This window comes from Colias philodice, chromosome 5 (assembly GCF_061535455.1).
Source record: "Colias philodice isolate Cphi_HAF_F1 chromosome 5, ilColPhil1 Martin Lab GWU primary, whole genome shotgun sequence".
Lineage (NCBI taxonomy): Eukaryota > Metazoa > Arthropoda > Insecta > Lepidoptera > Pieridae > Colias > Colias philodice.
In genome coordinates, this window is record NC_143090.1 from 5094153 (window position 1) to 5120066 (window position 25914).

General features: G+C 33.1%; 1 protein-coding gene across 1 annotated transcript; it reads left to right on the plus strand.

The window, feature by feature from the left end:
• The first annotated feature begins 244 nt into the window (after positions 1 to 244).
• LOC149488411 (uncharacterized) lies at positions 245 to 2186 on the plus strand. The gene is made up of 5 exons (XM_089695229.1): positions 245 to 352; positions 697 to 816; positions 1152 to 1367; positions 1600 to 1756; positions 2134 to 2186. The coding sequence occupies exons 1-5, from the start codon at positions 245 to 247 to the stop codon at positions 2184 to 2186; spliced, it is 654 nt and encodes a 217-aa protein (XP_089551355.1).
• Positions 2187 to 25914: the final 23728 nt, after the last annotated feature.

A 25914-nucleotide genomic window follows, 5' to 3' on the forward strand; every position in this document is an offset into this window, starting at 1 on the left:
TGTAATACATCGATGTAATTACATTTGATCCATGCATTTGATATAAATACGTTATAGATAAGTTTTATATCTGCTTTGTTTCTTTTAATATCTGCAAATTGATAGATATCAATGAAGTCATGAAATCTGTACATTTATGATGCTGTCGAAATTCTGTCATAAAGACAACTTTTCACAACAATATTGTTCAATCAATGAACATTAATCTTTTGTATAGAAATTTGTACAAATCCATATAAATAAAATGCCTGGTGGGCTAATAAGTAATTTTAAAATTCCCGAAGTAAACAATTGTTGTGGATGTGTGAATGATATAAAAACTGCTGCAGCGATCATTGCAGTGCTAGGAATTGTTAGTACCTTTCTATATTTCTCATATACATCAGTTTACATTTTATCTATATATACTTTAGGTATAAATAATTAAACGCACGTTTTAGGTATAATTACTTTTATTCTAAACTAAATGTAATATTAGACCTATATAACCAAAAATAAACCTCAAGTCATCAACCTCGGAGCTTTTTCATTTTTCAAATAAAAGCCCATTGCGGTTGTTTTTTGTAATGATAGTTACCTAAATACGAAGCTACAACAATTATTATACTTCTGTTTGAATTTAAATAAGTATTAAGGTGTATAAATAATTCGTGTCCCATTGTAATACATATATAAATTATTATGCACATATTTCAGGTGACAAGTCCGCTAGTGTCATGGGCGGTGGTTCGTCACGCGTACGTGATCCGAGTGTCCTGTTTCGTGTCAGCAAGCTCTTCAAGACCAGACGTGGTTGATATCAACCTTAGCAATGTAGTGAGTATCCTGTATCACGCTACATTTTATGTCAAATATTTAGCTATGCTACTTACTATGCTTCTACGAAAAATCTGTCGAATTTCAATAGCGAAAAAAGAAATAGAAATTCTGTAAGCTTCGGCCGTAGACAGAGTACGTTATTTTCTGTCTACACCACGCACCGGCGCGGCGTTATTGTTCAAGCTTACAGTGCAATGCCATTTATTAAAAATGTATAGGTACCTAAATCATCTAGTATTTCAAAAAATGACAATTATTGTATCTGCTATAAAAAATATGTAAGTAGATACCTATATCCGTTAATATTGTACAAATTCATTACAATTTTCCAGCTTAGTTTTGGATTTGGCGCCAATGCTGGACTCGGTCCATCCTGTTTAATCAAAAACTCAACAAAAGTACTGCGAGCTGATGAAGAAACAGAAAATAAAGATGATATGAAACATTCGGAGTTTGTAAAGACTGTGCGATGCGTCGGATGGATTGTCCTGATCGCGGACTTTATATTTCTATTGCTGAGCATCAATTTGCTAATAAAGATGGCTACTGTAAGTTCATAAGACTTGCAATATGATAAACTTAAAAAGATAAAAATGACTGATAAATATTTAAGAATTCCTTAAATTATGCCCAATGTTTATTGTTTATCAGGTGTATAAGTATAAGGTGTATCAATTTATTATTAGGTACCTACCTTATCGACCAAAGCAATACTCATTTATAAGATTCCTTCGCAAGTTAGATTTTCTATCGTAATGTTTATGTATCTTTATGTTCCAGGGAAATGGTCAAATTGCAGCAAGATATTTTATATCGTCCGGACTCATTTCAATAATAATGTCTTTTATCTATGGAATGCTCTATGTGTCAGCTTGCGTTTATATGGGAGGTTCTTTTCCAGTTTTTGAGTTCGTATTCGCGCTAGTTGATTTAATGAGTACGTTTCTATGAGATATATCTTAATTAAATCATAGAAAGTAGGTACTGATTGCAGTGTTATAACTTAATATTGAAGTACCAATTCCATACCAAACCCATTCCCATAATATTTTAATAAAATGTAGGTAGGTATCAAAATTATAAATTATTTAAAGTAATACCCATCTATTTATCATAATTACTTATTATGATTTACAGCGTGGGCATTCTGGCTCCATTTTTTAGTAGTAATGCATACTTATTCTAACCCTCGTCCACCAAGATTAACTGCTAGAGAACGGATTCGTAACTATCTACTGTCTCTGTATAAAAAACTACCTTCAATACCTAGGTAGGTATGTGTATATTTTTATTAATGTTTTTGTTGTTTTTCAGTGTGGTCCTACTTTTTAATAGTAGTGTATTCCTACAGACAGAAAGCATCATGAAGGAAAGTGGAAGGAAAGCTATTATACACATGATAAGTAAAACGCTTGAAGGAACAACAGTGGTGCGCAGATTTGTAATAAGTCTATTCAGTTCTAGATTTGTAATCGTTTATTTTGTATGAATGTAATAAATGTTTTAATCGTGTAATAAATTTTTCTCTCATATCGTAACACATTTTAGTAACATTAAATAAAAAAGTATCTATGTAGGAAAAGCAATTAGAAGAAACAAGACTTCTCCGATCAATCCGATGCGTTCTTTCTGTATCAATGCAAATCATAGGTAGGTATAATAATTATTTTTGATATAATTTATGTTTGTTTTAAGATGGCTGTTTGTAATTGTTAAAATTCATACTACCTTCGTAGTACTTATATTTTTTTTGTTAAATGTTGACAAAATTTTGCTCCCATCTTTCTCGATAAGCACAGAAGAAATCAAGAAGAAATATGTAATATTTATACTGTGCTATAAGTCATATTGAAATTGTCAATTTCAGCTTACTATTCGTTATAATCTGGTAATAATTATATCTGTACATTTATAATAGGTATTTTGAATCATGAATCAGAGAAAGTCACGGTATTTTAATAATTAATGGGATATTTTTCTAAATGGTTACCGGTAGTCGATAGATTCAGTTATTGTACAAGAAATTTAAAGTGTTCATGTGTTCTAATTACCATAATAGGCATGGTAGGTACATTGTATGCATAAATACAGATTTTCTTGATGATTATGTTTATGAAACATCTATTAATTGAGGTTTTCTTCTAGTTTACAAGCATGCATACAGCAGGAGTGCTCTGTAAACCATTTTGTGAAGAACTCTACACTGTATCAAGTCCAATAAATATATCAGTAACTACATTCAGATGGATTCTGTTTGTTTTTGAATTGATACTTATAACGAGCTGTTTTGCATTTTTGCTTGGTATTTTTTTGGTATGATATCAATAAGTTTTCCTGCTAGACTCTACATTTAATCGCATTTTTGTTAAGTTATTAATTCCATTTAAAGTTATCTATATCTGATATCTCAATCTATGATCTACTGAAAAGTATCTAAAATGTTCCCTTTCAATAAAGACATTCAATGATTTCCAGGATGAACCTCTAACTGCGGATATTCTAATATTAAGTGCAATATTAACATCCGTGATATCCATACCATATTCAATTTTAATGTTAATCCAAGAACAGAATACTGAATGCCCATGGTTTTCTTCACAAATATTTCATCTTGTACTATATTTTATCAGTAAGTATTTTTCTAAATTATGCCTTCTTAAGACTACAAAATAAAGTTGAAAATACTTTTAATTGATTTTTTCTTACAGTGTGGTGTTATTTTGTTATCATCATCAACTCTTATAGCGCCGAAATGTAGGCGATAATTTTAAAGTATCATTCAATTAAGAGAGAAATAAATATTTGAAAATAAAGTTTTGGTCCTTTTTTTAGGGTTCCGTAGCCAAAATGGCAAAAACGGAACCCTTATAGTTTCGTCATGTCCGTCTGTCCGTCTGTCCGTCTGTCCGTCTGTCACAGCCGATTTACTCGGAAACTATAAGTACTACAGTGATGAAATTTGATGGGAATATGTGTTGTATGAACCGCTACAAAAATATGACACTAAATAGTAAAAAAAAGAATTGGGGGTGGGGCCCCCCATACATGTAACTGAGGGATGAAATTTTTTTTTTCGATGTACATACCCGTGTGGGGTATCAATGGAAAGGTCTTTTAAAATGATATAAAGTTTTCTAAAAAACATTTTTCTTAAAGTGAACGGTTTTTGAGATATCAGCTCTCAAAGTCGTAAAAAGTATGTCCCCCCCCCTCTATTTTTATAACTACGGGGTATAAAATTCTAAAAAAAATAGAGGTGATGCATGCTAATTAACTCTTTCAACGATTTTTGGTTTGATCAAAGTATCTCTTATAGTTTTTGAGATAGGTTGATTTAACTGTAATTTATTATATTTGCTGCTACGGAACCCTTTGTGCGCGAGCCCGACTCGCACTTGGCCGGTTTTATTTTCATTTGTGATACAATTTAAATCCTATTATTAATCCGTGAGAATAACAAAAAACGCCAAGCGTCATGTTTTAAGAAAATTATACTTTATATTGTGATGTTAAAAGTCTCAGCAATTAGGAGACCACACAGCAACAGACATGTGTATTTTATTAGTGCTACTTCAGAATCCACTTGTATAATCTTATTATCTACAAAGCTCTCATACTTTTATCATATTCATTCATTTAAATATGCACCTCCTTTTATTTAAGATGCAACTTTACCAATCTTTATTATGTAGGTAATAAGACAAAAAGAAAGGTTATGTGTACAAAAAACTTTTACTTACTTACTTACTTACTAGAGTGGCGCAGGGACCCAAAGTGAGTCTTGGCCTCCGACAATAAGAGCCTCCATTTGACTCTATCCTGCGCCATCTCTTGCCAGTTTTCAAACTTTTACTTTTACTTAACAAACTTCTACTTTTTATTATTAATGCTATAAATTATTTATGAATATGCTTCCTTATTAAAGTAGGTACAATGGGTTTTTCTTTTAATGTTTTTCTATATTTTCTTGCTATTATTTATTCTTCTCCTAAGGAAGAAAATGATATCAAATGATTTATTAATTACTAGCCTTTGAGTTTTTACTTTCCTTCTGTCAATAGATAATATCCAACAGTCAAAATACTGTCAATATAATAGAATTTTATATAGAATTGGAAATATACAGAGAATATTTTGAAATACATTTTTATGAGATAGTATTTGGATAATTAATATTATAACTCGCAATAATGGCGATTTTCGAACCCTTACCTTCAACGAATCAATGTTGTTTCTGTTTAAGTTTAAAAATTGGTTCAATACTGATTGCTTTGCATGGAATCGTAAGTTATTCAATCTGTTTCTATAAATAAAAGATACATAATAAAATTATAAATATGACTTTGAATGAATATATACAGTAGCAATTATTATTTATAGAAGTTTTCTCTACCAATTAATGTTTCCTGATAAATAATCTGAAATCTCTTGAACTGTTAGCGAATGCTGATAGCTTTACATGATAAGATAGGTAGGTAATTATTTTATTTTGTAAAAGAACTGCATTTCCATTAATGTAGATATGTTTATTAATATATTCTTATTTCAGCTTTGCGCAGGCTATTCAGCAGTCCCAATTTTGAGTCCTGTTTGCGGTGAAAGTAATGAAATAATACCGTTATTGACAAAAATATTTGGTTATTTGCTTGGTGTTTCTGAAATACTTGTTTTTGTCACTAGTATTATTTTTCTTATTGGAATATTTATCGTAAGTTCTAAGCGTAAGTTATACGTAAAAAATAAGCAAAATCTTAAAAGATCTGCATAGGTAGAGCAAATTTTATCCAATTTTATATTTTTCAGGATAAAAGAATAACAGCAACTCTATTTTTATACGCAATGACATTTTTTCTTTTAGCAAGCATAGCATTTTTTGTGATGTGCATAGTGGCAGTACATTTAGATAGCCGCTGCCAAATGCACACCAATCTATTAATGCACGTTGTGAGCTTTTTAAGTAAGTTGCATTATTACATTAATTATTTACTTTTGAAAATGAAATGGAAGAAATACAGCATATATTTGTCATATTTAATTTGTTTTCAGTTACATTTTACTTCATCGTAGTAGTAAAAAGTTACAGAGAAGAAATGTCAGATTAATAAATTAATTTGGCTCATTCAAACAGTCAATCTGCGCCACTTTTTGCGTAGGTAACCAAACCAACTCATTTTTATTCCTGTGTATTAATACTTAATAGCATGGCTTCGTTGTTATAATCTTTAAGGAAAAACTGAATACTTAAATATTTTCACATATTTCTAACCTTATAATATTATTTTATGTCTTAATAAAGTCCTGAAACACGATACAGAGTTTAATTTCGCTGCCAAAATTCCCCGTCGTGGTTTAATAAGAAGATATAAATTGAGCCGCTGTCTTTTGAAATTTAAGGCACGATATTAAGCTCGGTGCCTCGGCATCGCGGATGGAAAATGTTAATTAAGGGGTCCCGTAGATTTGGTCAAAGAGCCCGCCCCACAATCATTAAGGCTGGGTCGTCGCATCAGCATAAATGTCACTCGCGGAGGTTTTAATTATCGCATTGGGCCCGACCCACCGCTGACTTGATCTCGTAAAAGGGTTACATTTGAATAAAACGAATTCTCAGCACCCTAATCTCATGCCTACTTCTGAACGATTCTATGCTTTTAGTCACCGACTTATTTTGATCGTTAGATTAGGAGTCTTAATGAACAGTGTTATATGATTTGGTAGATTTAAGAGTACCTTATAATAATATAACAGATAACCTAATGTTGAATTCAGATTAATAAACAATTGATAATACTGAATTGCATGCCAATATACCTACTAGGTACCTACATGCTATTCCTACTAAGTTGAAAAAATAGAGCCTAGCCTATCACGCGCTTAAATCGCTATAGGTATTAATCTACCCATGCATTCATTATGAATGTATTCAAAGTACACAAAAAGACTCTTAAATGTCAGTATCTATAGGTACAATTTTCTCCAAAGCCAACCATAAATCTAAAGAAACTTCAAGCGAAACATGAAAAGAAAATATCCAAGGAAAAACGGCTAGAGATTATTCGAAATTTTCTTAGAAATATATCCGTCACGTCTCCGTCCCGGCGGGGGCGTAAAAAGAAAAGTGTATAAAAGCAAAAAGAAAGTTACTTCCATGAGATAGCGTTTTCTCCGAAGGCACCGTTGTTGGCTTTTATTACGGAGAGCACGTGATGCGTACAACGATCTACTCTCTTAGGTATTGATACGGGCACAATATTCTTTTGTGCTATTCTACGACATATATGACCTTTAAGAAATATAGCTTCTCGGCTTTTGAATTATATAGGTATAATTATCTGAACATGTTTGATATAAAATATGATACCTCTACTCGTTTGAATTCAAAGGTGAAATAGAGGAAAATTATTATGAATCATCAAGGCAATTAAATTATAATCGCTTAATCATTTGTGTAGATAAACGAACATTCATAATTAATTAGTAGGTAGGTAGGTACTATAGAAATTTTTAATGCTTATCTATCACCGTTAATATAAAGATACAGTTAATACAGTTGTTTTGTTACTTGCACATTTATTTGCAAAATTCCCAGATAACAACATTGGTTCTGAATTGGCCATACTCTACCTATATAAATTGGCATGCTAAATTTATGCATGTAATAAAAGCGAATAAAACATGTGTATCTATATATGCGAATCCTTAAGATCAAAATACCTTTAGAGATTTTTGGATGTTCATTCTGTTGGTACTTTTATATTGGTAATATATTTTATCAATTATTTACGATTACATTTTGTATAACTGCATTGCCTTTCCGGTTTTCTTGTATAAGTGCTTGTAGCAGTACTTTTTACGATCAACAATCAATAATGTATGGTGTCATTTATACTTACCTATAAGTATCAACGTGTTATGTGGGTTTATAATATACCTATAGGTACATACATATCTAATAGGTATCTAGGTACATACAATTTATAAATCAATTAACCTATGTATAGGTAGGTATTAGGTAGATATAAATACCTAGCTAGCAAAAAACTAGAATTTGCTTCATAAAATCTACTTTAAAACTACTAAATATGCAAGTTAGGACATACTTATAGTATATAGTTTTGTGGATGCCCACTTTCACGACATGTTGTCGGTACCTTTAAATACTCCGTCTCGTATCCCACGAGAATAAAAGTATTTAGAATTCCCTTAATTAAATCGTTATTATCATGTTTTTGTAAAGGTAGTTGTGTCATAAAATGTAAGAAAGGTATATATAGTACTATTCGTTCAACCTTCTTCTACGCCTTTTGTTCTGTTCTTGATTCCTTGGTGCATGAACTGTCGAAATTGAATCTGGTGTTATATTTATTATTTGTTCGTCTGTAGAAATTTATGTGGCTGTAATCGATTGACTGGTTCGTCTGTTTATATAGGAATAACTTTTTAAACTACTTCTACTAGGCTACTTTTTTAGACAATAATTCATGAATTAAATTAATAGTAGGGTATGTTTCATAAATATTTATTGCCTAGCAAAGGTACATTTACATTGTTAAATAGGAAGGTACTTAAAGTACAATAGGTAACTAAGAATCTAAATAAAATTAAACCCGACGGTAGCGAGCCGACGGCTTTTGGTTTCAAATTTCAATCAGGAGAAGGTATAGTAGGTATGACTACTTAGTTACTTACATAGTTAGGTAGCTGGTATTTAGAAAAATAAATATTACTATATAATAATATAATTAGTTTTGTAATTTTATAATTCACAGCTATATGTACCTGTAAATATAGAAAGGAGCCACATATCCAGTAAGCATCTGTATAAGATCTCATTTCTAAAATATGATACTTACTCTAATAAAATAATTTAGATTTAAATTATTTTATTAGAGTAAGTATCATATTTATTTTAGTACCTACCTATTGTAAACATAAGCAAATAATTATTTATTTGTAAGCAAGCAATAGGTACGTAGGTACCTATGCCATTTGTAGAGACATGTTTAAAAGTACAAAAATGTCTCTACCAATGGCTCTGCATTCAAGAGCAAAGTAGGTAAATAAATTTAAAAAAATCAAATACATAATTAATGTTTTACAAGTGGATCGGTATATCGTTTCTATAACCTAGTGTAGCAGTCATGTTCAATGTCCCTATTACCAAACAAAATAAACAAAAATTTAAATGAACTACAACTGCCGCAGGTTACCGCATATTTTTCACTCATTCGTATGTTAATACATACCTACCTACGAATGAGTGAAAAACACATGGGAGAATTTCGTATTCACTTATACAATTATAAAATAATTACAGTTCCCCACAAAGGGACGAAACTCAATTAAAATAAAATTAGCAGCGCCATCTCTATAATTACCAGGTTAAAGGAAATTGTGTTGGCAATGAGCATGCGCGAATCAAAAATGGCCGCCGATCAATAACAGTGTAGCCACCCTATTCCCCCTGTATAGAGGGAACCATTCAAAATGCGCAAAAATTAACCCTATTACCGTGGCGTAGGAGCTGATTTACATTAAGCTGTTTCTAAATCTCGGTTAGATCTTTTGTTTGAGCCTATCTTGCTTTTTATACTTACGAATTTATTTATATAGTTTAGTTATCTACCTAAATCCTATACCTAAAGCTTTTACGTCTTTGGTCTCTAATTTGTAAAGTCAAATGATTTACGTTTTGGAAGCGACTGTTATTTGGATTAGTAAGTATTTTCTACCATATAAAAATAAGTCGGTTTTGCTTCCTGACGCTATAACTCCAGAACGCACGAACCGATTTCCACGGTTTTGCATTCGTTGGAAAGGTCTCGGGCTCCGTAAGGTTTAGGTATAGCAAAGAAAAGGTGTCTCTGGTGGCGTTATATGTACCAATAAATACTTTACCCATCTATATGATAAATGATAATATACTTATAACATAGAATAAAGTTATGTTTAACAAATTTGGCATCTAGGCAATTTTTGCTAGAGAAACAATAAGCACATACCTACCTATGTTTTAATTATTTACTTACACAATTACCTATGTGATTGTGGTTTGGGGGTTTTATAAAGTTTTTCATTCTGGCGTTCCTTAATTTAAGCGCAGGATAAGCGCTTATCCAACAATACCTAGTGATGAAAGATCGAGATTATTGTGGCTGAACTTGGAGAATAATGGCTCTACAACCGAAAATAAGTACCTACCTATACCGAATCAGAGGAAACAATAATATTTTGAAACAACTAACTAATAAGTTAACCATGATTACCGACTAGATATAATAATTTAGAATATAAATATACCTACTGTTAACAGTTAACTATTTTATACCAATTTAAAAATATCAGACGTGACTCTACTACTCCTGTGGACTCATACCTATAGGCTACCATTGGTAGAGCAATCACTATAACAATTAAGAAAATAAAAATAGACCGTGTAGGTACCTACATAACGTGGCAGGTAGGTAGTAGGTAAGTACTAAGTAGTCCGTCTACGTAGCTAGATATATTTTTTTTTGTACAAAAAAGCCTTAGGTACCTGTATGTGCCATATATCTGTTTGCTTCTACAATTTTTTCGATTTTTTTAAATAGGTATGATAGTTATAATGGGTATATAATGGGTATACCTATTATACACCTATTTTGGTCACGATTTTACACCATGGTTATACTGCTACATATGTAAAATACAGGATATACATACAGGATGCTATATAAAAGAGCATGGCTACGTAACAAAAAAATGTTTCTCAAAATCCGTCCAGAAGATTGTGTTAAAACAGACAAAATTTTTAAAACAAATTTTTGCCTTTTGTTGCCGGTTTATTTATAAGTACGGTCTACCTATGAAAGTACGTTTAGGTACCTATATAAAACTTTCTGTTTTGATACTTTATCGCGACAAATTATCATTTGCTCAAAAATCTAATGGAAATATATTTTTCAAATAAAAAAAATTGTGTGAATGTTTATACATGATTTATACTTTATACCCGCATACTTCATCACGTTCAAATATAAGAATTTTAGACATGAATTAAATTGTATCGGCAGTGGAATTTCAGTTATTTAGATAACTGCCCTCTAGCGGAAGAAGCTAAAACTATTATTTGGATACAGTGCCATCTATGAACATTAAGCGGAAGTATTATTCCCGTCAGACAATATTTTCTGTGGTCCCGTAAGTGGTGACATCTGTATTTTTATTAGAGAACTACTACAGCATTTAGTTTTCATAAGTTATTGGTAACTAAATATTGCCATTCAATTTTCATAGATGTCAGTTTATACTTAAAATAAATTTTAATGAAATATTATTAATAATATTATTGCTAAATTAAAATTATTAATGAGACCATTTTTGCCTACTATTAAAAATTCTGAATTATTTATTAAGTATTTGAAGTTTTTATTAAAAATATCATTTAAAAATTTAAAGTTTATAAAGTAGGTAAATTTCATAAATATATTTACCTATATCATCAATATTAAAAAAAATATTCAAAATTTATTTTTTAATTTAATTTTAGTATAAAACATTTTGCATTTCTGAACTGTAGGATAATGCAAGTCAGTTCAAGGAGAATATATTGAATAAAAAAATAATTTTCATTCGTAAAAAATCACTGTGTATGCAATGGAGTACCGAAGATGTGTACTATCTGTGCTGTCATTGGTCGATTTGGACGCCATTTGTAAAGGGCCGGGTATAGGCCCCGCCTACGCACCGCCTTCTATTCTGCCATCTTTAAATCGAGGTTTCCCCATCTTGTTTCGGGGAGGTGTGGTGATAAACCGACTCAATTATGCATGCGTACGCTCGCAACCATTTTGTATGAAAGGAATGGACTCTACAAATTGTAGAGTCCATTCCATTCCTTTGTAGACTACAATTCCTCTTAGTAATGATTGACACTATCGATACCTACTAGGAAGTGGATAGTGGCGCTCTTTTTTTCTCGAGATAAACGTTTGATTTTGTCACGATAAAAGTGGTTTATCGCAGATAAAACCAAAACTAAAAGTAATTACACAAAATGCTCTGACAAATATCTTGCAAATGTTTTAATATAATTGTTTAAGAAAAAAAAAATCATAATAAGTATTACCATGTCAAGTAGAAAACGTAAAAGTGTGAAAATTAGAGCTAACTTGGTGATTTTTTTTTATCGAGTAAATTTTAATATTTTATGTTTTTGATTAAACAGAATCGTTGAACATATCATCTAGTTTGATATATATTTTATTTTTTAGATTTGGTCTTGCATATTACACGTATCATCTAATAGAAGATTGGTTATTTTGCTTTATGCGCCCCCTTAAGCATGGAAAAATGTGAACTCGTTTCCATTATCGAAATTTGTTTATCGATACTTTCCGCACTAGTCGACAAATGCCAACGATGTAAGTTTTGAAGGACGTAAACGTGAAGTCAGATTGATATAATTTCTCGTAAATGTTAAGAATTGTTATAATTCCAACGGAATATCATTTTTATGGCATAAAGCTACGTAAAAATTAATAAATGCCATTTTTAGACACCTCCAATACGTTTCTAATTTAATGGTGACACCATTACAAGTTTGTCTCTTGAGAATAACTGTCAGTGTCATAGGAATCATCATTCGCCGCGCCGGGTATAGGTATAAAATGTTTGACAGTACGCTTTAAATAAAGTAACTTTAACCTGTGGAGAACAACGAGCAACGAGCAACTACGTTACGTTCCATACAACTAAGTGTTAAAAATAAAATAATCCCGTCCGATTAGGGCCCTTCTGCCCTCCTCCACTCAAGCGACAGCTCAAGCCGAGGTTCGTGGTCCCCGTCAAGGGGGGACGCCCTTGTGCATGTCGCTACCAGGGTGAACCTTCAGTTCACCCCCGCGTCCGCGTTAAAATGTAGAAGCCCTTCTGGCTAACATTGAGAGACACCACACAAAAAAAAAAAAAAAATAAAATAAAACATTACAGTTATTAGATAGGTACCTACCTACCTATTTTATAGATAATTAAGTGAAATTGTTACTAGCTCCTGGACTATACAGTCCACGTTGCAGGCGGTCATAATTTGTGATAACACGTCACATAACACCACAACTACAATTTTACTGTCCATTTGTAAGCGTTTACGAGAAATAACAAGCCTTTAGAGCCGCTCACCCGATTTATTGACTCAAAAGTTCATAATGTTTGAAATTATTGGCGTTCAATTGGCCATTTGCCGCATCTTTATGTTTGAGTGCTAATTTGTTTTGTAATTAGGTACCTATGTAAATAGGTGAATTGTTTATTATATTACATTTTACTGTTCTTTACTAACTTCGTATTCGTAGTTACCTATTTAGGTACCTACCTACTTAGAAATCTAAATTACACACTATCCGCTCTAGCCGTATCATAGGTAGTAAAAATAATGTAGGTGCGTATGATAAGTACCTACCTACTTATAAGATAATAATAAGACCGCATTATAACAGGTATAGGTATTTACTATTTATTATAAAAAAGACGTGTGGCACTCGGGGACTGCCGCGGTAAAGCTATTGCACAGCATGCCTTCAAGTCACACCTCCGCTCCGAGCCCGTCGGAGTGGGGAGCGTGAGGTTTTTTCGTTACGGAATTTCTCGATTCGGTCCCCGCGCTCAAGGCCCGCAATAGAAGCAATGCAATAGCTTAAAAGCTTAATAGGTAAACACGTCACATCTAATGGATAACTTGTGGTAAGAATCTTCACAAAGGAATCTCAATAGGTACCTACTTAGTTAGATACTTAGGTAGTATATATGATTTAGAAATCCCTATAAGACCTTTATAGACCTACAATGTTCAATTTTCATAAAGACACGCATGTGGACTCCAATATCGACGATATGGAGGTAGGTAGGTACCTACCTATTAGCTACTTTTAACTTCTACCTGACTGATATGCCTGCATTAAAAATTCATTAAGAAAACTGCATCCAATTTTGGGAATAGAGCGATCACTGAAATTGACTGATACAATAGCCAACACCCACAGGTGTAAACATTCATAGTAAGTTAGGTATACATACACAACTCTTAAAATATCTCTTAAATAAAATGTCAAGAATAAGGAAGAAACTTGTATTAACTTCGTCCTTCTGAAAATAATTAAAAGTTTCTATCTGATACAATCCTATATTCGTATTGGTACCTACACCTACATAGATATATCGGTAGGTACTAAAGCGGACAGCTCCACCGGCCTTAGTTTAATTTCCCGCTTAGTTAAGTTTACTGCGCGCCGCTGATTGGATATTGATTAGAACCACCGTTTCACTAGTAAATGGTGATTTTTCTAAAATAACATCGTACCACTACAAATTTACACTCACTACGCGATTGTAATTACCGATGTGAGCTTTACGACCCATCTTGATTAAATAAAACATGGCATTAAATGGTTTTTAAATGGATTTTCTAATAGTAGGTACCTACCTATGCCGGTTTTTATGCTAACTGGTTTTGTTGCGATTTATTTGTAAGATGTTATTATACCTTTTTATTAGCGTTTATCTTTAACGCAAGCTTTCCTTCCGTTGGTTAAGTTTCAACGGAAACTTCTAATTATTTTCTACTGAGGCATATAGACAAGAAAGACTGCATAAGCTCTATCACGCAACATCAATTGCAATAGTTTGTTTTTATAATATTGTTATGATTGTGATATTTCACTACAGTTATCAATTCAAATTAATAAGACAGGTATACTTACGTATTATTAATTAAAAATATATTCTGTATACCTACGTAAATAATAGCTGTCTATATTTTTTATTTAAATTATCTAATGAATAAATCTAAGTAGGCTGGTAGGTAGTAGGTACTTTATAAAATACTTTAATGCACCAAACGTATACCTACTTAAGTTGTAGATAAGCTGATATTCAATAATGTTTAAAGTACCTACCTACCTACCTATCTAGCTATGTCTAAAGACAAAACCTTAGTTAGTGTAAGTAGGTAACACTAACTAACTAATACTCAATTTATGTGGGCAATGGACATATCTTATAGTTAACTATAAGATATGTCTACATAAAATTGATTAAAAATAAATCTCCTGTAACAGACACGAGTGAACTAATCGATTGGTGCACGGAAGTTCCCTTCTATAATTACCTTTGACGTTTACATAAGGCGGTTTGTTATTATTGTTATTACAGTCTACAGTCGAGGTAAAATTACTATGCAAATAGTTATTAGGTACATACGTACCTACTTTAATTATAAATAACTCTCGTAATACTTGACTTCAATTATTATAATAGCTATGTTATTTTATTTAATTGAAGCCATGCGTATTCTCATATTAAATAATAAACTAGGTACATACTTTTATTTGTTATGTCCCGGGATATTAAAATTAAAGTGTAATTATTAGCTTTGATTCATTTATTTTACGGTTCGTTCAATAAATGTAGGTACCTACTAACTAATTATTACAAATACCTACCTAATGTGATAAATTTTTATCTTCAAGCATCGAACATTTAGTTATTGCTATTATTATTTATTTATTGTTGTACAAAATAAGACTCAATTGCAATCGCATATTTAATTGAAGCATAGAATGAAATCACGATTATTATTTTGTTTGGAACTACCTAATACCAATCTTCTTTTCGTCTAGGTAGATACCTACCTAAGCATAAAGTAAGCTTTTTCTTTATTTCAAAAATATGAATGAATATATTTTTATATGTTTCCTAAATCAATCTATAGGTAAACTTTACTTTAATTTAATAAAGCTTAGAATTTACTATGTAAAAACATTGTAAATTTTATTAAGAACAACTCAGAGACTATTTATCTTATTGAGCTTTCGTATCTAGGTCGTTTATATTCAAAGAGCCTTCAAATGCGTCCATTTACGACCACCAATACAAATAAAGTATTAGTTTGTTATAAATCATTTAAATCTGTCTATCACGTTTCGCTAAATGAATAACATCCACCATAAAATCATATTAATGTAGCGTATATCTACCCACGTGCGTTGGGACCAACGCGCATTTGTACCTACTCGCTGTCAAGAAAGTTCTTAACACTTTATATATAAGGTTCAAAATTAAAGTTCTCACTTAAGAAAGAAAACTAAAGACATAGTTTATTGCTCTTTATGTATCTCGATATAAAAGTAGACACCCAAGCAGTGGATTAAGAACAAGGAATTGCTTGCGCAACATTGAAGTCGTAAAGCGATTCCGGAGGTAAATTTTTAATTGTTTACGATTTGTTGTTATCAGGTACTGTTATATGTAATTGTAATTATATTGTATGTTAAATCGGAAATAATCGGGCAATTTTAAAAATTAAGCTTGATTATAGTGCGAGCTCTACAAAAGAGCTTTTAGAAGATATTCAGGCACATGCTAGGTATGAGTCCAAAGGTTTCTTTTTTAAATAAGTATTATAGATAGCTATGACGATATGAAATACATCGGTTAGGTATTTAAACGCAATGTGTTGAAATGGAAAAAATAAAATCATAGGTAGAGCATGCAGCAATTAGAAAAATTTTTCATTTAAAGCTTTTAAAGAAACTATTAAGTTACTATTAACTATTATTATTTTTTATTTTTATCATAAGCATTAAAATGCACTCATGTATCTTTGTAAAATTTTAAATAAAAGAAATAATCTATCATATACACACACAGAGCGGGACTCGATTATTATTTTCTGTTCATTAAAAATTTTTCAAAGAATTCCAAATTTGGTACCAAAGTTCAGCTACCAAGGATTGTTATGAAGAAGAGGAAGCTTATTTTCTCTGTCTAATTTCATAAAGAGCTACTTTCAATAACCCTGACAATAGCTTCAGGTCCGAAATAATCTCTTTATCTAACGTTTAAATCTGTCTTGTTAATAAACGGTATCACTTGAGGTAGGTTTAGGTACCTATGTAATGGCGCAATAAAATTAGAGTTATTAGAGACAAATATAAGTAACCTACTATAGGATTTACTTAATATGTGTGGCATGGATATAATAGGATTCTAATGATAGGGCGATAAGCTTTAGGTACATCAATTATTAACCTTTAATATTTATATTGTAAAAATATGCACCATCTGTTGTCTCGGATATAAACATCATTAGTATTGTTGTCATAAATGGTACGTGCACAATAGAAAATAAAATACTTGATATAGGTAGGTAATATTCTATAGAAATTAACACTTGTTAACAAAGTCTATATCCAACTATGTGTAGGTACTTACATGTCTATAGGCAATAGGTAGGTATAACCTATACCTACTTAGATGTTTTTTTAACGTTAAAATAAATTAATGGGGGAAAAGGTTGTTAAGGGAGAACAAAATATACCTAGTAAAAAAATGGAACCCTACAAGTGATTGATTAAGTATAAATTAACAATGTTAGATTAACTTAAAGTAAAGCTTTTCTGAAAATCCAATTGGGGGAATGGTATGAGAGTGACTTATTTAGTCAAGCCGGTATAACAAAAGACGCAAACAGCCCAATTAGCGTAACAATATGAAATCATCCTCGAATTATAACAAACCAACACGCACACACTACCCAAAGTTCCCGACGCATTGTTTTCCGAGAGCGATCCATGTTTGTTCCACAAACAGCGCGCTTGCGACTGAGCAATTATCACTTACCTGTGACACGCGATCACAACACTGCACAGATTTATAGTCGATAAACTAGTATCATCACTTTTACTGGTGTTATAAATTAATTACACTATTATGGTTCGAGCGCGTGGTGGCGCGGCCGGTCGCGGCGGCTTCGTTCGGCGGTATGCGCGACTAGGCGGGCGGAGCTACGAGCCGGGCGTCGACTCTGCGTACTGCAAGCGCGCGCCGATGTATCTGCCGGTGCCTGGCTCATCCCTCACATCTCCAATTCGACTCGCTTATCGCTTTTCCAAGGAGGGTGCCATTCTTGATGAATCAAGTGTTTGTTTGCAAAGCAAATGCGACTCGCATCGTTTTATTAAATTCGCTCTACAGTCGGGGTATTATATAAAAAAAAAAAAAATAAAACCTTTATTTGTCTCTCTCACAAGGGTTAAAAATGACAATTAATGAAAAATACACATAATATATTAGGCAACCTTATGAGAGCTGGTGCCCGAAGTGGGTTCTGTAGAACCTGTGGTACGGGTCACCAGGCCCCACATAGTATATCCAAAATACAATGTAGCAGTCGTATGGATAGAATTTGCAGAATTTGCAGCAAGCTTGTGGATAAAACAAAAGAAACAGTAAAATAGTATTAAAATAAAATAACTAAAAACAAGTAAAAAAAAATAGATGGTTGTTGTGTGTGTGTATGTGCGTATGTGGAATGTGTATATGGGTGTGTGCGTGTATGAGTGAGTGTATAGTGAGGTCTGTAATGAAGTCTGAGCTGATGAATGAAGAATGTCTTTGCTGAAGTCAAAAGAAACGGGGATTAATTAAAGCGGAAGCAAATAGTTTTTTTTTTTTTTTTTATATAACGTTACACAAAAGTTTTTCTGTATCATCGTAGTTTAAGGTTTTCAGGTACATAGAGATTTTGATTTTACAATTGGATCGATTGAGAGGGTAAATATTGAGAATTTTATTTAATTTATTGTAAAGATCATTGCCGAGATAACAATAGAAGTTCCGAGATAATTTTGAATAAAATCTAACCATGTGACATACTGTGTCCTTTCGCCTCTTATCTTTTATCGAGTCAGGATTATACGTAAGTTGCTGGTGTTTCTTAAGGACAGTTTGGAGTATAAAAGACTGTCTTACAGATAGAACGTCCCAGAATCTGTACAGGTCAAAAGTGGGAAAACGATAAGGAAAACCTCCAGCTACTTTCAGTACCGCACGTTGAGCTCTCTCCAATTCGAGTAAGTATGTTTTAGCGGCACCTCCCCACGAGGTAATGCAGTAATCCACTAGAGACTGGCACAGGCTACTGTATACAATCTTAATGACACGACGATCAGCAACGTGTCTGAGTGACTTAAAAATATAAATAAGTTTACGCATTCTGGACACTAAGGCATTGATATGCGGTTTGAAGGTAAGACATTGGTCAAGTATTACTCCTAAATATCTTATACTCTCAGTCCTTTCAATCGGAGAACAAAGGCACAGGGGATTTTCTTGGTCACAGGTATGAGCTTTTAGAGATAAAGAAGGCGGTGGAAGCACATTTGACTTAAGTGCGAAACATATGTATTTAGTTTTAGAAGCATTTAGGGTAAGAATATTTCTCTGTAGCCATGAATTAACCTTATTGAACCCTATTTGAGCAGTAATGAAGAGATCATTCCAATTATCACTCTCAAAAAACATTGCCGTATCGTCAGCAAAAGTAATAATTTTCCCATTCGTAAGGTTAAGGCTTCCCAATTCGTTTATGTAGATCAAGAATAGAGTTGGGCCCAGGATGCTTCCCTGCGGCACTCCAAAGTCAACAGAAAGTTCATTGCTTAAAAAAGAGTTGACCTTAACCCTCTGCTTCCTACCAGAAAGATAGTCATGGAATAGCTGTAGGGCAATACCACGAATACCCAGTTTTTCCATCTTAGAAAGCAAAAGTGGGACAGAAACCGTGTCGAAAGCTTTTGCTAGGTCGAGAAATATTGTCAGGCATTTCTTCCTCTTGTCTACTGTTGTAATTATAGAATTCACTATTTCATGAACAGCTTCATTTGTAGATCGACCTTGACGGAAGCCAAATTGCGATGGAGAAAAAAGGTTGTTGTCTTCTAGGTACTTAACTAGACGAACATTAATTATACGCTCTAAGATTTTTGAAAGAGTAGGCAATATGGAAATCGGTCTGTAGTTAGACACGCAATCTCTGTCACCACTTTTATGGATGGGTTTAATAATTGCAGATTTGAAAGCAGTAGGGAATTTTCCAGCGGAAATCGAAAGATTACATATATGAGTGAGAACAGGAGCAAGCAAATGAGCATATCTTTTAATCAATCTACCCGAGAGACAGTCATTTCCTACAGCACAATTATCACGAAGACCCTTGATCAGCTGGAGAATTTCGGATTCATCCGTGGGAAGCATAGCGAAAGATGATAAAGGTGGAGATTGCTTATAATGTTCATCTAGTTGAGAATTTTGGTGATTTAAAGAAATGTTCTTTTCAGCCAAATTTTTTCCTATGTTAGCGAAATAGGCATTTACTTTATTAATGTTTTCAACAGGAGATGTTGAATTTGATATTAGACAGGAAGAATGATCCACAGGCTTATTAATACAACTAATATTTTTAATCACATTCCATAATTCTTTTATATTACCGTTAGCCTTGGCAATTGCTTGTTTTTCATAACTTCTTTTAGCCTTCTTTAAAATCGATGAACAGAAGTTTCTATAACGTTTATATGTTTGCTTAAGCACTTCATTATTAGGATCCTTTTTAAGTTTCTTGTATAGATTGTCTCTATTACGCATACAACGCAGCAGTCCTTTCGTAATCCAAGGTTTGTTGATTGTTTTTTTAGTTGAAGTTGTTTTCAATTTCAGGTTTTGCACAGCGGCTCGAGACAAGCTGTCTACCAACAAGTCCGTTGCGGCATCGACATCATTAGTTAATAAAATATCCTGGAAGTTGATATCACCAACTGCTTTATCTAAATTTACATAGTCCAATGTTTTATAGCTCACAGGATTTCGTATTTTAGTATAGAGATTAATACTAAAAGCAACAGATTCATGGTCAGTGATAGTGGTTTCAGCAACTACACACGTTGCTTCCAGTTTAGTTTTAACCATCATGTGGTCCAAGCAAGTTTTGCCATGGGTTGGAAATACATGAGCAGGAAGAATACGATGACTGGCTAGAGTATTTAAGTATTCAAACGAACGCGAATCTGTGCTGTCTTCTGTTATGTCTATGTTAAAACCAAGAGTATCAAACCAAGAGTATCACCTAATTGTTGGATCGAGGAAGTTAGGGTTAATTTGTTTTCCGAATTTTGTTTAGGGAGGTTACGGATTTCGATGGTTAACTTTCTGATGAAATTTTCCAGGTATTCAACTTTATTTTCCAGAGATTGTACTTGATTCCTATATGAACTATTTTCGGCTTCTAATGTTGCCATCTTTTTTAATAATTCTTCATATTGGGTAGTTAAAGTTGCAACCGATGTTTGTATACTCATATTTTGGTTTATAATAGTAAGCATAGTTTTATTAATAGAATCGTATTTTTCTTCTTGGTTCGATTTAATTTCAGAAAACATGTTCTTTATTTCGGAAATTGGGGAGTGAGACTGGGCCTGAATGTCGTCGATGGTACGTTTTTGTCGCTTAGTAATGTAGAAATAATTATTTTCATCTACCGAAGAATTCCCAGCTAGATTTAAGGCCGAATCCGAGTTATAGTGAATAGAAGAATTTGATGTAGTAGCAAGGAATTGGTTACTAGGCGGTGTCCGTTGAATAGACATCTCCAGCAGTGTTGGCAAAATAAAAGAAAAAAAAAAAAATATATATGTTAAAGCGTGGTTGTATTACGTAATTAAATACTGATATAATACTTATTAGACATCTTGACTCGACCAAAGTCGGTACAAGAATGACTCGCAACTGCAGACGACCGTTATTTATAGGACGACTATTCGAGTGGCGTGACTGTGTGAGTCAGCGCAGGTGTTATTTGTGTTGTTTTGATCGTTATTTTGAATATGACATGTAATATTATTATTATTTGATAATTAAATGATTATTAATACTTTTATCCATTTGATTATTATTAAAATAATTAATTAAGTTCATCAATTGATTTACTTTTAAAATATAATTTTATCTTTAAATTAAACGCGCTAACACGGCCATTCTGAAAAAAGCTCGTGCTCTGAGCGGTAATTCAAAACTCAAAATATCAATGATATAATTCACTTCAGCTGGTGACATTCAGACTTGTTTTAAGTAGTACATTATATTCAAATTATTTGTTTCTTTGTCCAGTTGTCAGGCTAAACCACTGTCTGGATCCATACAATACACTGTCTGGATTGACAAGTGACAATCAGGTTATTATTATTTTCCGCCCAGTTGTAAGACTAAGTCACAGAAAACCCGACAAGTGGCATTCAATTCTATTATTATCTGCCCAGTTGCCAGCCTAAGTCACAGAAGACCCGAACAGACAAGTGGCATCCGATTATATTATTTGCCCAGTTGTAAGACTAAGTCACAGAAGACCCGTACAGACAAGTGGCATTCGATTGTATTATTATCTGCCCAGTTGTCAGACTAAGTCACAGAAGACCCGAACAGACAAGTGGCATCCGATTATATTATTTGCCCAGTTGTAAGACTAAGTCACAGAAGACCCGTACAGACAAGTGGCATTCGATTGTATTATTATCTGCCCAGTTGTCAGACTAAGTCACAGAAGACCCGAACAGACAAGTGGCATCCGATTATATTATTTGCCCAGTTGTAAGACTAAGTCACAGAAGACCCGTACAGACAAGTGGCATTCGATTGTATTATTATCTGCCCAGTTGTCAGACTAAGTCACAGAAGACCCGAACAGACAAGTGGCATCCGATTATATTATTTGCCCAGTTGTAAGACTAAGTCACAGAAGACCCGTACAGACAAGTGGCATTCGATTGTATTATTATCTGCCCAGTTGTCAGACTAAGTCACAGGAGACCCGTACAGACAAGTGGCATTATCTGCCCAGTTGTCAGACTGAGTCACAGGAGACCCGTACAGACAAGTGGCAGTCGATTATCATAATTAGTTTCCATTACCGCTAACACGGTCATCTAAATTTGGCTTTGGTACTATTCTTACGTAGGTACTACATAGGACACAATAGTAGTCTAGCAATTGCTTGTACTTTTCGCTTCATAGCAATCATTGTCGAGTATTATTGTGATTTACATAGAATTCGATAGCTCAACGGGTTTTTCCAGCTGCGAACAGCGGCTTCTGTATCTCATCTGTATCTCAACTCTCAAGTGATAGCCATAAGTCCTGGAACATAATTAAAAGTTAAAACACAAGCTATATCCGGCTTGGCCATAGTAAAACAATAACACAATAACGTCCTCGTAGGTTCATTTGAAATGAGTACGGTAATTTATCTCGTGATGTCAAAACACATTGTATTATAACACAAACATAACCGCTCGGCCAAACTGACCTTATAAAACACCATCACATCCACACGATGAACTCAAACTCAAATATTGATTTATTCAACTGGACTTCGCTTAGAAGCGTTTTTCAATCGTCAAAATACAGAAAAATAATAATTTACCACCACAATAACTTACACTGGGCGCCATCGAAGGCACCACATTGGATCCAAATTCCATGGGATCAAAAACTTATTAATTGTGACATAAGCACGTCGTTCGCTTACCACAATTATTAAAGGCTCAAATATCCTGGACAACCGCCCGGATTGCACATCACATTATAATATCGATGAATTACATTACCGTTACAATATTCCACACCACAAACATTTACTTCACACAACGCACAAGAAAATTTTTCGTAGATTGAAGTCCACAGTGGTATACTATCATGATGGTGACAGTGACAGTTGCACACTGTCACGTAGTATGATGGAAGAATTTGTGCCAGCCTGCCAGGATTCCGAGGAAGGGCTGGTTCATCTTCTACTTCTGATGTTAAAGCGTGGTTGTATTACGTAATTAAATACTGATATAATACTTATTAGACATCTTGACTCGACCAAAGTCGGTACAAGAATGACTCGCAACTGCAGACGACCGTTATTTATAGGACGACTATTCGAGTGGCGTGACTGTGTGAGTCAGCGCAGGTGTTATTTGTGTTGTTTTGATCGTTATTTTGAATATGACATGTAATATTATTATTATTTGATAATTAAATGATTATTAATACTTTTATCCATTTGATTATTATTAAAATAATTAATTAAGTTCATCAATTGATTTACTTTTAAAATATAATTTTATCTTTAAATTAAACGCGCTAACATATATATATATATATAAGTTCTCTGCCAGATTAGAACCCGGACTTCTCCGATCGCCACTAACAAGGTTCACAGTTTAGCTAAATGGACAGTACTTGAAAACGTGAAATAAGTGTTTAGAACGTACTACTAATCAATAACTTAACAAGACATTACGATGCGTAATGTTTTCAAGGTCACTTTGCTTTCACTTCGTACACAACGTTACCACTTAACAACTGTTATTTTTTAAATTGTTTGAGCACAGTATTACCATATTTCCTACAGTAGTGCGACGAATGTACTTGTGCAGAGAAACGGAGGGGAACTGGCGGGGGTCGGGCGACGCGGGCCGCGTAAAGCAAACACGCTTAGTTTGCTTTACCTAGCGCGAAAGGACGACGCAGTCGTATTTTTTGTGTAATAATTTTATTATACATAGGTACTTACATATTCTATTATGGCGCGCACAAACTGTTCCGTTTACGGATGTAAATCTACATTGAAATCCCAGAAGGAAACAATATTTCAGAAAGATTGTATTAATTGTATCTGTTGAATTAAAATCAAAGCTATGTATATGTTGTCCTCATTATTTTCTAATCAGATTGTACATCCCAATGCGAATGCATTACTTAGTTAAATATACAATTAAGAACATCCAAAAATAAAGTGTCCACGTAAATAATATTTAGCAGTGCAATATCTGTAATTATATATTAATGAACAAATAATTACATCAGATTTAATAATCGCAATTATTTTGAATGTACATATGAATAAATGATTTCATCATAATATTAATAATCACAATTGTTTTATTTCCCATTTGTTGCAACCCTAGCGTATTTTCGTGTGGCAGCGTAAGTACCTACGCTGGCGGCGGCATCGCGCGACATCAAAGGCGATTCCTTACTGTAGGAAATAATATTGTAATACTGTGGTTTGAGATTAATATTCACTTTTATCACTGGTTATTGAGTTTTAAATTAGCACCACTGTTCGATATGACTTTATTTATAATATTAATGTATTAATTAGCACTGTTTGACAACTTTATCTATTTTATTGGAAATTAAAACAGACGAAGCACTTAAAACACGACTGCTCGCGTGAGCGGGCGGCGGGCGGGGTATTCGCTCTACGTTGCGTTGTTCATTGTAGTTATAGGTATGATTGTCAGGTTTGAGTGTTGAAAAGTCATATTTTCCATTGTACATGTTTGCGGCGATGTTTTAATTGTGTATAATTGTTTAAAAATAAAAGAATCGTTCACAAGGTAAATAAACTGTTTCAAAGACTCTATCAGCGATAAACATTCCCGCTTACCTACAGTATCTATGCCGGCCATAATTAGCAGCACTTGATGCCGTTAGTTATAAAACTAATAAACAGCGTTCACTTACCCATCGTGGTCAAATTATTCTAATCTCGATCTGATAACGTACTATGTAGAAAGCCGCCAACCCGACTGTGACTCCCTGTTCTATGGTGCTATAAACGCGCACGACCCGAATTACATGCTTATCATTGTTAAAAAAGATTTTCATTCATTATTTTCATTCGTTGTTCACGCTTTAGCACTGTTCGAAATTCTTTGTTTTATTAATTTTACTCTCAGCTCAGGAATTATAAAATCGTAAACAAATAGGTAAGTAAGTAAACTACATAGCAAGATCTGTAACTACATAGCAACAAATTTTCTAAAAATGGAGATCTAGATGTTCTTGAGACTGATTGTCAATATGGCCATGCAGGGTCATGCGACCAATTGTTTTCTTTTTTGCGTTCTATAGCAACATATTGATCTATGTTTTATACAAACAAACATATAGGCTTACCAAGATTAAGTTAAGTATTATTCAAAATGTTATAGCTACCTTGTACCTACATCTCAATTAAATTTTAACTTATGGTTATAGCTTGGAAAAAACCTAGACACATTACCTTATCAATAAGATAATTTAACATTAACAAAGGAAACTAAAATTATGGCTCAGTTTATAAAAATAATTGTTATCTTTTTTTACCACAACAATAATTTTAGGTGTTTATTATCATTTAATGATGCGCTTTTGTTTTATGGTTTAATGATATACCGACCGTTCAGTGGA